Raw genomic sequence first — 16,447 nt, 5'->3', positions numbered from 1 at the left:
ATTGTAGTACTATATGCCATTTGTATGATATGTGTTGCGGGCATGGATACTGCTGGCCACATCTGGTGCCCGGGAAGGACTAGGAGAGTGTTGCAGATATCCACCATGTCTCTCTCCTGCCTTTAAATGGTACAGCACTTTCTTGCTTCTGGCAGGGTGCGCATTTACCTCCCCGACGATCCAGGTAGATTGAAATGCTGTTCCCACACCAATGAGTTTGTAATTAAAACTTTGGTTTGCTCATGTCCTTCAGTTGCTATGGCAGACCTTCTCTTTCTCCCATTCGTCTATATTGTCTTTCCCTGTTGTTAACCACCCAATTTGCTTTTCCCCGTCCTCTATAATTTTTGCATATACCCTCTTATGTTCCCATCCCATTTAGAGCTTGGCTTGCCACTAACATTAGCCCTTTTTTTTTTTCCTTTTCTACCTGCCTGTGTTTGATCCTTCAGCATTTTGGAAAAAAAAGTCAGGTGAGTTCCCTTGTTGAAATTTGTGCCATGTAATGCTTGTGTAGCTTGAGATACGACATACTTACTAGTCTTTGTATTCCTGCTCCGTTATGTGAAATATGTAGTATATTTATTTGTTTTTATAATTGACAAAAACTACAAATTTACCAGGTATATATCTCAATATACTGTACTTTATATTTATATACAGCAGTTGGTAGACAATTTTTCAATATGCTAATCTCTGCAATAAAGTTAAATGGAAATACTGTACGTTACTGTACATTAATTATTTTAGAGGTTTTAACTTTGAAAAATTAAAGTTGTATTCAACATAAATAATCTTACTAATTATTATTATTATTGTTATTACTATATTTTTCCTATGTTTAGGGAAGCTCAGGGTCTTCTGTCAGATGAAGAGGCACAGGAGGTAGTCCTCCTCTTGTCACCACAAGAGCACGACACCTCCAAATGTGTACCTCCTGTGCCTCCACACCATCCAGAAGTAGTTCCTGGTGCCCCTCCACACTTCTCGGATGCCCCGCCTGCAGTACCCCCGCACTACGCAGAAGGTGCCCCTCCTGTTCCTCCACACTTCACCCCGGGTGAAGATGAGTATGACACCCGTGTTGCATCGCATTTTGATCCAACTCTGACGTCTCCCCTTAGCCCTGAAGACGAACCCTCAGAGGCAGACTCGTCGGAAATATCTGGAGATGTTTATCAAGTGTCACGAGTTAAAGAGGTGAGCGAGTCTTGGTGCGTTCACCACATTACTAGAACTTTAATATTGAACTTATTGTAGAATTGTTGTGTAGTATTGTGGGAGGCAAGAACACTTGCCTTTGCCTCCCTCTACCTTTTTTTACTATTCCTCTTATCTTTCTTTTTCACTGCTTACTTCTGCTTTCTTCTTCTCCTCCTCCTCCTCCTATCTCCTCTTCCTCTTCTCTTGTCCTTGTTGCCTTCATTTTTTCTTGGGTGCATTTTTGGATACCACTTTTAGCTCCAACTAGGTAAGGGGGTAACAAAAAGGGTTTGTTTCTGGTCATAATTGAGGATGCTGTGCCCGTGGGGAATTGCGATTGGTCATTTGTGTATAGGCCTTGCCTACATAGTGCACAAGTACTGCTGACTGATCAACCCGTCCTCTTACAAATTATATCGCTTTTCGCTCATATGCACACTCAGGCTAAAAATGGATGTAATTTGAAATTAAATCAAATCACGAGAGTGATGTACTGTCCCATTTTCTGTTTTGAGTCCTCTGGCTTATTCAGTTAGGTTAGGAGAGGAAACTTTCAATTAACGGTTTTCATGACGTTTTGAAACCTTAGGAGAACTTATTGCCCTCCTAACCTACCAGTGGTTAGGAGGACCAGAGGAGGACCCTTAACTTGCTGTTTTGGAAAAAAAAATCCAAAAATTATTTTAAATTGCTGGCATTTTTAATTTTCATATGACGTTAATTTTTGGTTGTAATGCATACAAGCGAAAAGCGACGTACAGTAATTTGTAAGAAGATGGGTTGGACTGATATCCCTTACTCCTGAATATGACAACTGCGGTGCTTCCCGTGCATACCATGCTTGCTAGTAGTGACCAGATGCTTGCCTGCACTGGGGAAACTGAGAGGCAAATTGAAAGCTGAGAAAGCACCAGTATAAAAAGCTATGATTTGTTCAGATCCAAGACCTATGTTTATGAGCAGCACAAAATGTCCACCAGACAGTGCTACATGGTAGTTCCCAGGATCAGGTTGGGTTACCGTTACTTGTGGCTGCAGGTGACGGACCTCTTAATCTTGAGCACTCCAGGTGCAAACTCTGTGAGCAGGAACTAAGGTCATGATCTCTCACACTGCATGACAGAATGTGCAGTAATAAAGTGTGTGAGACACCCTTCAGACCCCCTGCCATGAGGTACCTGTAGCTTTGCAATCACTATTAATTCTCATGTTCTTGAGAATATCCTCATAGTGCATCCTAAGTTTGCCAGTGCAGACTATTGAATGCATGGCCCTGTATGACTAACCATCCTGTGTGATGGGGATTTTTGGCATTATGTAGCTGGTTCTTGACATACACTGTACTCCCCTTATTATAGTCTGGGGCAGCTGTACAAATGTAGATTTACCTAAATGTTACAAAAAAAAAAAAAAAAAAAAAAAGGGGGGGGGGGGGGAAGACTGGTACACTTGCCCATGGAAGTAACCAAGTGGCTTGCCCAGAAAGGGCAAGCCACTTCATCTACACCCAAAGCCTGGTTTTCTCCATGTACATTTGCTATGGCCTGTGCTGTAATTTATTTACTTCTAGAGCTGCAGCTTTGTAGGGTAAATATTAGGAAAATGCTCTCTTATTTTTAAGTCCGATCTGAAGGCAGACATCATCATCATACATATGTTTTTAGAGCATGTGTTTGGAGTTCAAGTTAACTGAATTGTTTTGTGAACATAGTAGTATAGCAACGGAATTAAGATTACAATATGATATTGATCATCTTCTAACATTGCCCTTTTATTTTAGGTTCTGGTGGAGGATGGAGTTCACTATCTGGAAGATGGTCACTTTTGGGTGGAAGTTCCTGGCTTACCAGACGATGATGAAGATGAGGATAATGATCCATCTATACCGTTCCATCCTCACACCAAGCTCACCTTCTCTAAGGATCCGGTCCAGGTTTGTTAATGCTGTATACATATATTTTCCAATGCTGGCATCTGAGAATGAGGTGTAAGAATAGAGTGAGGGGTAACACAGTCGAGTGGATTCTGAAAGTGCACTATTAAGGGCATGTGTGATTTAGACACAATATTAACTGAATTTGCTGAGGTTATATTGAGGTTATCTTGAGATGATTTCGGTGCTTTTTTTAGTGTCCCCGCGGCCCGGTCCTCGACCAGGCCTTCACCCCCAGGAAGCAGCCTGTGACAGCTGACTAACACCCAGGTACCTATTTTACTGCTAGGTAACAGGGGCATAGGGTGAAAGAAACTCTGCCCATTGTTTCTTGCCAGCGCCTGGGATCGAACCCAGGACCACAGGATTACAAGTCCAGCGTGCTGTCCGCTCGGCCGACCGGCTCCCTAGTGGCTCCTGAGTGGAAAGATTTTCCACTACCAGTCCATGAAGTATGTCCATATCCATATCCATATCTCTATGGATTTTTGTTTAGTATCCATGTATTCAGCTGCTGTTGGGGTCTTATTTGATGCTTTGAGTACTCGGCGTATTTATATATATATATACTCTATTTTACTTTTCTTTTTTGCAGGTGTTCAGCACATACTCGGTAACAGAATATGACCGCAAGAATGACGATGTTGACCCGGTGGCGGCGAGTGCAGAATACGAGCTGGAGAAGCGTGTTGAAAAGATGGATCTTTTTCCTGTTGAGATTGTCAAAGGTTATTACATCCGACGCTACCATATTTTCACATAAATTTCTTGCACTTTCTTAGAGTACATTAATCAGTGTGTAGAATAAGATTGAGTTTTTAATAATCTGCTCAAAATTTTTATAGCTCAACAAAATTGAATACTAATAGTAGTAATAATAATAATAATTAATAATTCTTTATACATAAATGATTGCACATTTTTAATTGTTTAAATATTAGTGATTACAGAGTGACTAGCTAGTCTACAAGTGACATCTACGTCATAAATTTTACAGGGAAATTTTGTCAGTGAATACGGTCATAATATATGATAATGTAACACTAAATGCCAGGTGAAGTTAATGGGTATATTAACAAATTAGAGAAGAGCATATTATTATGTTGCGTCACTTTAAACATGCACTTGAAGACTTACATTTGTCTCTGTAGTATCAATGTCACACAAGAGTTAACCATCGTTCAGAGTGATCACCTCTTTGATGAGATCAACATTACAGTGTTCCTTGAGGAGCTTTGTTTCTTCTTTAGTCAAGTCAATTACTTGTTAAGAAGGGTGCTGAAAATCAGGCTTTGAATGAGTTTTAAAATGCTTTTTCTGTGCAAGATATTTGGATACCAGTACTTCCTGAGGTAGGGAAGGGAACTATCAGGGAAAAATCACCATGCCATTACGACTATATTTAACTTGGAAGGGATCAGGATAAGGACTTGGGATGGGTCGGGAGGAAGGAATGGTGCCCAAGCACCTGGATGGTCGGGGATTGAACGCCGACCTGCATGAAGCGAGCCTGTCGCTCTACCGTCCAGCGCAAGTCCTTATCCTGATCCCTTATTCTTATCCTCACTAAAGTTCCCATTGGATAGATCATGGTATAGGGCAGGGGCACATTCTGTACCGATCCACTATTGATCTTTTCAGATGCCCCTGTAGGGGTGATATTGGTACTGAAGAAAGTCTTTATCCAGCCCAGAGTGGCTACAAAAAATTCTGTCATAAACACTGAAAGATTTTCCAAGGCCTACTTGACATAACAAGAGAATGCTAAGTGGCATACTACTGAACTTCTACTTGCCCACCTTGTCACTAACCTTGATTACCACCAGATGGCAGTGCCATACCAACACCAAGTCCCCAGGCTTGAGTCTTATTACGTCTGACTACCACAAAGAAAATTCTTAATGTAGGTAATTCAGAGGCTCAAAGGGAATAACACGAGCATCCAAGAGTTTTGCTCAATTTTTTTTTCATATTCACTTAAAACCGGATTTGTGAGCTGTTCTCTTAGTCAAGATTATTGCAGAAGTGGCCACTGAAACTACTGGAACATACCTGGAGAGGGTCTCGGGAGTTCTTCTACTTCCCGAGCCTGGCCTCAGGCCAGGCTCGACTTGTGATAACTAGGTCCAACAGGTTGTTGGACCAAGTTATCATTCATGTGGGCCTACTAGGAACATGAATGGGGAAAAAATTTCACCTGTGTTGCAAAGTGAAGCTCCTACTTCTTGCCACAGTGCAAGAAGTAGACAGAACCCCCCCCCCCAAGAGCTGCCACACAGTGTCCCGTATCATGACAGAAGACATGTTATTTACTCTAGGAGAGCCATCCTAGTGCAACACACTTGTGACACATCTGTGGAATCCTGGCGAGATATCAGGAGGGAACGGGATGAATAGTCCTGCAGAATGCTTCGATTAGACAGTCTCGATAAAAACAATGAGGTTAGCTGAATCTGGCCTCAATGCTTGCCTGATCATCGCCGGAGTGAATCGGTAAGAATGTTACTGGCGAGGATGTTACCATCTGGTGGTAAGTAATCACGGATAGTGATCAGGTGGGTAAATATCAATCTGGTTACAGCACTACGTGGCAGCCTCAGCAATGCTAAATACGATTTGGAATGTCTTTCGGTACTTATGATTGAACTATGTAGTTACTCTGGGCTGGACTGAGCTTTTATCTAACACCTCCAAGTACTAGAATGACGGTGACATTCAAGAAGATCACTGTTGTGCCAGTGGAGAATATGACCCTACTGTGACTATCGTGATCCTGCCCAGTGGGACATAGCGATCATGCCTTGAGGAGCATTCAAGTAGAATAGCTTAGAAAATGAAAAACGTATACTGTACTGATTTGGTGAATTGTTGTTAAATGTAAAACTATTTTCATATAAGAATGAGGAGTGGCTAAAATGTGGGTTCTAGGGAATTTAAGAGTAGGATGAGGGTAGGAAGGTCAGGAAGAAGATTGATAGACATGGGAAGAGGAAGCATTGGTGAATGTGAATATTGGTTAGGAACAAGGCTTAACAGACAAAGTTTTACCTAATTTTTTTTGGTATGTGACAACATATGAGGAAATGACAATATTTCACACGTATCTATCAAATCGTAAAGATAAAGCTGATGGTGATTTTTCTTTAGTGTGTTGGTGTTGACATTCTGTAATGGTGTCGAGTTTGGAAGGTATCAGTATAGTGAAGGAATGTATGTTATTGTTAATACGTATCTTTAACTATCCTATATTGTCATTCTTTTGGAAACTGCTTTTCCATTTCATGAAAATTGGCTAAAGTTTCATCTGTGGGTCTTGAGCCCAAATTTCATCATTGAACCATGACAGTGGGAAATGAGGGATGATAATGATGATGATGATAATTCTTGAAATAAGGGTTTCATGGGAATGAATTAGATGAATTAGGGTTTCCTAGTGATTGGTAGAAAAATCTTAGTATGGTCCTGACTGCTTGAATGACTTGTCTGCTGCAGAAAAGCAATAGTCTGCTGAGGATTGTTTCTCAGGAGGATGTAGTCATCGAGCTAGGCCTAACCTCCCCATAGGTACAAGGAGAAACATGCACTCTATGCCTCGAGCACTTCCTCACATTTCTACGTGATTTAGGTCCCTGTTGCTTGGATCACATTAGCTTCTCAAGGTTATCTTGAGATGATTTCGGGGCTTTAGTGTCCCCGCGGCCCGGTCCTCGACCAGGCCTCCACCCCCAGGAAGCAGCCCGTGCCAGCTGACTAACACCCAGGTATCTATTTTACTGCTAGGTAACAGGGGCATAGGGTGAAAGAAACTCTGCCCATTGTTTATCGCCAGCGCCCAGGATCGAACCCGGGACCACAGGATCACAAGTCCAGTGTACTGTCCTCTCGGCCGACCGGCTCCCTTGCAGTCGTACGAATCAAGACAATTCTTGTTGAAGGACTTTCTCATAATCACGTTAGCCTTCAGTTCTTTATTTAAAATTGTATTTTGAGAATTTATCCATAGGGCCCAACTAGAAAACATATTAGTAAATTAAATTACATTTGAATCGTAGATAATGTACTGAAAAGTAAAGAATTTTTAGAACGTTTTAGTTTGATTTGCGTAATGTAATCATATAATAATTATTAAAGTAACTATATAGGATTAGTTTGTTTCCAATTGCCAATATATACTGAGTTTCAGTATTGTAATTTCAGTGTACTGTGCAATTGTTTTTAAATATATATATGTAAATGTATTTCATTAATAATGAGCAAAATAACATTTTATATTGTTATTTTTATATATAAAATATAACAATTGCTTATTCATAAAACATCATGATGTATCTTTCATAAAAAAGATAGACTATAACAACAATGTTACAAACATGTTCTTTGTAATTAATAAAATAGCATTTCAAATTAAAAACAAGAGTTGATTACTAAAGTATTTCACAATTGACTTGAAAATCTTCAATAACAAAAATTGGAAATCTTCAATAAAAACCTAATAATTTATTCATAATGTAGGAAAGAGCAGTTTGGGTAGGCTGACTATATATCAACCAATCATTTTTTTGCAAATGTAAGTTAAACTATTAATATTTTATTCATATATAGTATAGTATATATGTACAAAATATAAAGAATTTTAATATTCCTTCATTGGGGAAATTTTCCCCATCGTAATCTTTTGACAAACGCTGCTTTACACTTGAAAAGTAATCAGATTGCACTAGTTTACAGATTCTTGAATTTTTATCCGAGTTATGTGTTTCTTCTCGTAATCTTGGGAAAGACTCATAGTTGGTCTGCTGATTACTTTCACAGACACAAGAATTCTATTGACGGTTCACTATTACTATTTGAAAGGAAATATACTCCATATTCTTTTCATACTCACCTGCTAGGTTTGATATGAACTTAAAGGGGGGAAATACCAGTTAAAAAACATGTTGAAGCCTGGGAATGTTCTTTTCACCTCAATTTTATTATAGATTTAAACTAAAATTGTCTGCTGACGTTAATTTATCCTCAGGTTTTGGTTTGTAAAACATTCTGATAGATGAATGAATAGAGAACACTAAAAGAACCAAGTTAAATACTTCATATAATTCTTATTGGACTGGAGTCACAAGAACTTCACAATGTACAAATATTACTGTAACTGGGAACTTGTGCATACATTGCGAAATTTGTTCATCATTAGGCCTACGGTAATTATTAAGCACATTTGGTACTTAACATGCTAAACTTGGCAATAACTGGCTCTGTCAATATCTTTGACCCTGGTCTGCACGAACAAAATTTTGCTTAATTTTTTCTATAGCAATGTTTTTCCATTCTTATCCAAGTGACTGCTGAATACACCTTGATGGCGAGTGAGGCATGTGTGGCTAAAAAAAAATTCTCCAATCACTTGTTCCAATATTAATTAGTTCTCCAGGTTTCTGAAGATTTTGCGCAAAACATATTTAAGAAAGATCATCATCGTCATTACTCTTTATTTTACTCTCATGGAGCTACCTACCTACCTACCTTGTGGAGGGTTCCAGGAATCAATGTTCCCATGGCCTGGTCTCCGACCAGGCCTCCCGGTGGGTAGTCTGGTCAACCAGGCTGTTGGTCGCGGTTGCTAGCACGCTGATGTATGAATGACAGCCTGGTTGATAGGGTGTCCTTAGGTGTTTATCAAGTTCTCATGGTGAGGGATGGCATTGGCCCAGAGAACAAATGGAAGCATAGGGAGGTATAGGGTTAAAAAGTTGCAGGTATATAAAAAGAGGAATCGTTCATTCACCATGTCATCCATACTTCAGTATATAGAATCAGAGACACAAGCACTAACACACTTCGGCAACTTATCTACAGGAGTACCCTACCTCTACCTCATTGGATTGTGTGTTCATTGCTCTTCTAAATCACTCAATGGTTCTTCACATATTCATTTCCTTTGTCTATCAATCTTCATACCAGCCTTTGTCCTTTAATTGTCTATTTATTCAACATCACCAGGATATATACTTTTCTTGTGTGATTCATTGTCTTTTACATTCCTCTTCTTTCATGATATATTCATTCCTGACTCAATTGCCACACAAACTTCTCAGATTGTCAATGTCTTCTGCTCTTATTTTTTTATTTGTGATGTTCATAACACATCATCATGTCACGTCTATGCATGCCAGGATGAACCATGCCTTCGTACATCCCTCTGGCTGAATCACTCTATCGGTATTCAAATTGTTCAACCACTTCTGGCACTTCTTCTTTCATAATAATTTTATACAAGTATCGCTCTCACCACCACCACCACAACCACCATCATAACTGTACATTTTTCCACATTCACATTTAATAATGCACTAGAAGTTCCGAGGCTTCTCAACACATAACAGGCTTTATGTACAGTATTATGTACAGAAAAATATGTTATGAAATGTTATTGTTCCATCAGTCATTGCCTCTGATGGAGATCAAATAATTTATTGGATAAAATATAAAAATCCCATTTTTTCTTTTGGTGTAAATGTAACTATAATGCATAACTCATTAAATTAATATTTTTTGGGGGGGAAATAGTAATTAAAATATATATCTATTTACCAACCTAAATGACAGTGCATAACCTTCCCTATACATATTTTAATATTAAACAAGTCACTCGTTACACCATTAACTGCAATAATTACAGAGTTCTGTATGTTTTTTCAAGGAAGTTTATTCTGTAATGGTTTACGCCATAGCGGGCTGCATATAATAGTTGTGTTATGAAATGTTCCCTCTGTTGTAAATCGATGGTTCTGAAACCTAAATAAAGTGCTAAAATATCATATTTTCTTCGTGCTGAGATAAAGATAATTGAAAACTTGTAAAAGCAAAAAGAAATTGTAAGCTGTTGTAAAATGGTTTTTAATATTGGATAACAAATTAGGTTTACAATATCAACAGTTCCTCTGTAATAATGAATATAAATACTGTACTGAAGTGCCAGAGTACACCCTCAAACACACTCTTGGGCATATATGAGCAGTTGCAGCAAAATTGCCTTCTAGGTGCAACTGTGACTGCGACACCAACACTGTGGCAAAGAAAATTTACTTTTTTTATTTATCTCAATCTAATAATTTCTAAAACACACACACACAAAATTTATAAGCAAAATTCCCCCTCTACGTTTAGATGATGTGATAATTATTGTTGCTGGCGAAGGGTTAACTTATACACATGTACAACTTCCCACATTAAAACTTCAAGTAACATTAAATAGAACTTCACTAACTCCATACATACTACTCACTCTTCACTCTTTTAACTCAAATGTTCATAAAATCAATGTGTTCACCTTACAATCTTCCTCATATGCCATCTCCATACACACACACTATGCGTAAATAAAGTACTGTACTGTACACAATTATGAATTTTCAAATTAAATGAGTGTGTTTGGCATGCAGTATCTGGTGACATAAATCTGCCATAAACCACTGTATTACAGTACTATATTTATGCAATCTTAAAAAGTAATTTGCCACCCGCTGCTGGCGATGAGTCACAATAACGTGGCTGAAGTATGTTGACCAGACCACACACTAGAAGGTGAAGGGACGACGACGTTTCGGTCCGTCCTGGACCGAAATCGACTGCACCACAATCGACCAGTAATCGTTAAAATATTTTAAATAATTTTGTGTTTTTTTAAATTATTTGTTCGGTTACAACTATAAATTTAATGCCAGAATGTTTGGAAACTAATTCACCAGAAAATAGATGCAAAAAGAAAAAGAGTATTTATAATAAATTATGCACAACAACAATGAATATAAGAAAGCTTATGAGTAACAATCGAATGACGCAATATAGTGACCCAGAGCTGTTTACTGTTGGAGTATGGACGATGCGCTGTAGCGTCATCAGAACCCGAAAGTGTAAATAGGTCCAGTAGATAGATCCATGTTCTCATAATAATAATAATAATAATAATAATAATACACAAAATCTGTGTTGTAAAAAATCTGAAATGCCATCCACAAAAGGGCTTAGGAAAATGATCATGATTATAATTGCCACACAGCCTGTCATATGTGTAATGAATAGTTTCAATTTGATATTGCACCAGAAGTCATGCTATCATGTTCTTAAGTCATGCTATCCTAGCACTTGGATCTAGCCAGCTAGTGGGCATATCAATATTGGCAACGTAGAAATTGTTGCCAACAACTTTGCAATACAGTAATTGTTATAATCATTTAGCATTAGCCTGTGCTCCTGCAGGAAAATATCTCAATTAGCAAATACTGTAGCTCCAAAAAGTTATACATATAGAGAAGTGAGGGAGAAGAATACAGTGAGGGAGGAGAGTAAAGTGATGGTAGAATAGTAGGAGGGCGGGTAGAAGAGTAGAATGAGTTGAAAGGAGAAGAGCCGAGTTAGGGGAGGAGAGTAGGGTTGGGGGGGTAGGGGGAAGGAAATTAAGGAGAAAAGATAGAGTACAGAATATGTAACATATCCCTAAATCATCTTTCTTGACATTACTGTATCTTTATTTTGCAAATCATAGTCAGGTTCTTTTCACAATAAAGTTGAAAAGATTGTGCAGCTTGAGCCCTATATTTGTATACATGAACAGTGCCATTGCAAGATAGTTTTGCAGTGTATCCTATAAGGAATCATCTTTAGTTGACAATTATAATGAAATATATTGATAGAAGAATAAGCTCTCAGTCCATTCATCTCTGTAGTGTATGTTTTATACGACATCGTGATTGCTCCTCTAGCTTTATTTTTTTCGTGCCATTCCTGACAGGTGAAGGCGGTCTTGGTCTCAGCATTATTGGCATGGGTGTTGGAGCAGATGCTGGTGTGGAGAAGCTGGGTATATTTGTTAAGACCATCACTGCAGGGGGTGCTACAGAGAGAGATGGAAGAATACAAGTCAATGATCAGGCGAGTACAATATGTTGCGTTTGGAAATGTTATTTTGTACTCGTTTCATTTTAACCTTGGTAATGAGTACGTTTTGTTGGTTGTAACTGTTGCAGCAATTCTTGTGCTATGACTAATTAAGTCTTTAATAGGTAAATAGTTTTGACAATATAACTGGTTGATTAAGCTTGCAGCATCCTCAGAGGCTGAGATAGTCATGAGTATAGAAGGCTGTAACTATGAGAGATTTCTACTGAGTGCATTTAAGACTGAAATGATATTGATAAGTAAATTCTCATGAAGTATTTTAATGAAATGATGATATTCATTATATATGTAAGTTCCTGACAGAGAGTGTCACATCCATCAGTCTCTTGAGACTAATGGATGCCTACTACTACTATGTAAGCTCAGACTACTGCACATATATATATATATTAAACACAAATAAAAACTTAAGGGAAAATAGAAACATTGACTAGAGCAACCCACCACCCATACCAACAACTTACAACAACAACCACCACCGACCACCTCCGACCACCTCCGACCACCTCCGACCTCCGACCTCCGACTCAAGTCACACCCATAGTCACTCCTTCCCACCCTGTACACCTCCAATCCAAGAAAAACCATATAAACAATGTAAGGGTGTTTTTCATGAATGCAGATGAGGTCATGAACAAATTAACTGAATATCAGGAACAAGTGTTAAGAGCTATCGTCACATTGCGTAATGATTGTCAAGATCAGATTATCAGTCATGATAAGTAGTAATGCAATTTTCCTCGGAAGGTGTCAGTTCATGAAAAAGGCGATACAAATTGGGGAAGGAATGGAGGCAGTGGTGTGGTCCAGGTATGCTCCAGTGGTGGCCTTAAGAAGACAACAATTTTAAAGAATAAATCAATGAATCAGAGGACTTAATAATTATAGAAGAAAATCTTGTTGACAAACAACAGCTGGTCATATTAGTCATAGACAACCCACCAACAAACAACAGAAGACCAAGGCAATAGTAGAACGATGATATCCACATAAGTATGAAAGTTGTGAAAAAGGGCAGCTCAAGTAGCAAATTACACAAGCAAAATTACTAATAATTTGACAACTTTAATCACAAAGAGATTGATTAGATGAGGAGAGAGCGACATATTTTCCAGGCAGCGTGTAAATAAATCAATAATGTAGAGAAGAAGTAATGAACCAGCATTGTTAGACCTAGTGTTGACAGAGAGTAAGACAGTCATTGCAGAAACAAAATACAGAGAATGTCCTTCAAAATACATCCTTCTGTACAGGAGGATGGAACAAAAAAGTCTTAAGAAGGAAACTTAAAATATTACAAGAGGAATAAAACAGCGCCAAGAAATATAGAAGGCACATTAAGTGGAGTGAGATAATGAATTAGAAGATAAACATGGAAAGACTTAATGAGAGGGATTCCACTGGGATCAGAGCTAGGTCCCCCCCATCTGTCCTAGATATACACAAATGACATACCTGAGAAAGTGAATTTATTCACATTATCACTTATCACTATTTGCATATGATGCTAAGCTGATCAGAATAAAACAAGTGAATAATTTAAAATTCTTCAGCATAATCTAAATAAGTTGCATGAGTTTAGGAACAAGTGGCAGCATGAGTTCAACCCCAGCAATGCACAGTTATGAGAAGGGGAAGGGAAATAGAAGATGAGATGTACTACATAAACTGAAGAGGTGACAACTCAAGTAAACATATCAAGTCTCATGGCAAATGCACAAACGATCAAAATAAAGTCAGCAAAATAAAGTCAGACAACAAATTTAGCAGATAATAAAAACAAACAAATAATAATGTTTACTTATGGAAAAGTACATACATACAAAATGGGTTACAAGAAGGATATTGGATTTCTAGATAAAGCAAGTATATACTATGCAGGCGATGAGTCACAATAACGTGGCTAAAGTATGTTGACGAGACCACACACTAGAAGGTGAAGGGATGACGACGTTTCGGTCCGTCCTGGACCATTCTCAAGTCAATTGTATGACTTGACTTGACACACAATCGACTTGAGTATGGTCCAGGACAGACCGAAACGTCGTCGTCCCTTCATCTTCTAGTGTGTGGTCTGGTCAAGTATATACTATGCCTAAAGCCACTAATATGCACAGTGTTTTTGGGCAAAACTTTTGCAAGCTAAACAGAGAATCCTTGAGAACACTGGAGACAGCCACTGCTAGACTAGTCCTGGAGTATGGAGCACCAGCATGGATTTCACATGAAGTGCAGCACAGAACTAAAATTTTAAATGTCTAAAATTTGAAACCTCACCAACAATACGAGACTTGAGCAAAGAGGATGGGTGTAAAGAGTTGAACCTACCATCATTGGAGAAAAGAAAATCCAATTCAGAGATGGTCACAACGTACAATACATGTATTGAAAGACGAAATGGCCAATGACAGACTTCCCGCTGACACGTAGGACTAAGGATACTGGTGTAAACTGGAAACACAGATGACCTGTTGGAATGTAAAAAAGTATTCTTTTCATGTACAAGTATGAAAGTCACATCCATAGTCACTTTTTATGGGTGAAAGTGGCTTTCATCAATAGAAAGTGGGTAAAAACTCACTTTCCTAGAAAGTAGAAAGTTCAGTATGAGTACAGAACACATGGAATGAATTCAAGGAAAAGGATGTTGAGGCTAATTCAATCCACAACTTTGAAAGTAGATACTGTACCTGAAAGTAAAAAGATGGGGGCCCAAGAGCAAATCTATCCTACCAGCAAGCATACTTAGTTAATAAAAAGTAGATAAAGAAAATTTATAATTTTGTTACTGGTATAAGTGCAGTATTTCTTAAGTACACCATTACATAATTATTAACCTTTTTTTTTTTTACAACCACTTGTAGATCATTGAAGTTGATGGCAAGAGTCTAGTTGGAGTAACTCAGGTATTCGCAGCATCGGTTCTCAAGAACACCAGCGGACGAGTCCACTTTCTGATTGGACGTGAGAAAGATCCGGAAAACAGCGAAGTGGCCCTCCTCATTAAACAGTCACTTCAGGTACTGTACTTTCTGCTTGTTGTTGTTGTGAATTACATAATCATGGTTACAGAATGCATGCTGTGCTTATGGGGGGGGGGACTCCCCACCATCTTTCTTCCCTCCTCCATCATCTCATTTGTATATTTTATTATACTGTACTTAATTTTGAATTTACCAGTTGTTGAGACATTTAGTATTGAATCATGCAGCACATTTAATTTCCCTGCAACTAAAGTATTTAAAAACCTCTTTTGTGTGTTTCTGGTTTTGTAGTTTATATCTGAGTACTGGTTATATTCATCACCAGTTGCAAGATATTTTGTCTGACACCGATAGTATTTTATAAGCTGTTACCATGTTGTCTTTGCCCTTGACAGTATTTATAAGCTGCTGTCATGTTTCTCTGCCCCCTGACAGTATTTGCATGTACAGTACAGTAGTTTTATGCCAAACCTATTACTTCATTTATAGATGGCCAGTGGCCAAGATTTTAATCCAAGCTCTTTGGATATCTTCTCAATATCAATAAGAGGTAGGCCTGGCATTTACTACAGTCTTTTCTGGCTCTCAGATAACTTATTTTCCTTTCATTATGAGAATTATTCCTAATAGGATTGCTTCATATTGGTCTGCAGTTAGCTGCTCCAAGAAAATGTTAGCATTGACCTGTCTAGTCCCTATTTCCTGTATCTTAGCAAGACATTCTAGACCTTTGTACATCATAGGCCTATGTACATCAAAGTAGTCTTTTGTGTGAGTTTCTGTTAGGGCTGCAAACACTGCATTTGCCTAATGTAGGAGGCCACATATAAAATGAACGTTGTTAGATTTGCGTGTTTTTTTACGATGGATATTGGCAAAAAATAATGATGCTATCATGTTTATGGAAGTGTTGGATGCTTTACTTGATGTTAACATCTGAAGCTTTGGTAGGGAGGCCACTGTGTTTGTGTCCTCACAAGCATTTCACTGAGTTATCTTGAGGATATCTTAAGATGATTTCGGGGCTTAGCGTCCCCGCGGCCCGGTCCTCGACCAGGCCTCCTTTTTGTTACACACCCCCCGGGAAGCAGCCCGTAGCAGCTGTCTAACTCCCAGGTACCTATTTGCTGCTAGGTAACAGGGGAATCAGGGTGAAAGAAACATTTTGCCCATTTGTCTTCACCTCCACTGGGGATCGAACCCGGAACCTCGGGACTACGAATCCGAAGCGCTGGCCACCCATCTGTCAGGCGCCAGGAGTTGGTGGTTGAGTCTGGACATTTTTAGCCATTCTTCTCCTATTTGTGCTGATACCTCACTTTGGCTTTACTTTATTTTGGCAGCCTCCAGTTATATACTGTTGGCAGGTGTA

At 38.6% G+C, this 16,447-nt stretch overlaps 1 protein-coding gene across 21 annotated transcripts in view; it reads left to right on the top strand.

Moving 5' to 3' along the window:
• The window catches only part of Spn (Spinophilin), a 135,652-nt gene that overhangs the window by 80,146 nt on the left and 39,059 nt on the right, over positions 1–16,447 (top strand). For 20 of the 21 annotated variants that reach the window (XR_011223773.1, XR_011223775.1, XR_011223776.1 and 17 more), the window contains 6 exons: positions 453–473; positions 846–1,200; positions 2,984–3,136; positions 3,732–3,864; positions 11,925–12,064; positions 14,956–15,111. Coding sequence is in view for 14 of the 21 variants with exons in the window: in XM_069309615.1 (XP_069165716.1) it covers positions 453–473; positions 846–1,200; positions 2,984–3,136; positions 3,732–3,864; positions 11,925–12,064; positions 14,956–15,111 (958 nt within the window). In the remaining 7 variants the exon portion in view is untranslated. The remainder of the gene's footprint in view (positions 1–452; positions 474–845; positions 1,201–2,983; positions 3,137–3,731; positions 3,865–11,924; positions 12,065–14,955; positions 15,112–16,447) is intronic. The other variant, XM_069309605.1, reaches the window with a different exon arrangement.

Source organism: Procambarus clarkii, chromosome 65 (genome assembly GCF_040958095.1).
Source record: "Procambarus clarkii isolate CNS0578487 chromosome 65, FALCON_Pclarkii_2.0, whole genome shotgun sequence".
Lineage (NCBI taxonomy): Eukaryota > Metazoa > Arthropoda > Malacostraca > Decapoda > Cambaridae > Procambarus > Procambarus clarkii.
Note: the sequence above shows the minus strand (reverse complement) of the source record. Positions and strands in the feature narration are given on the sequence as shown.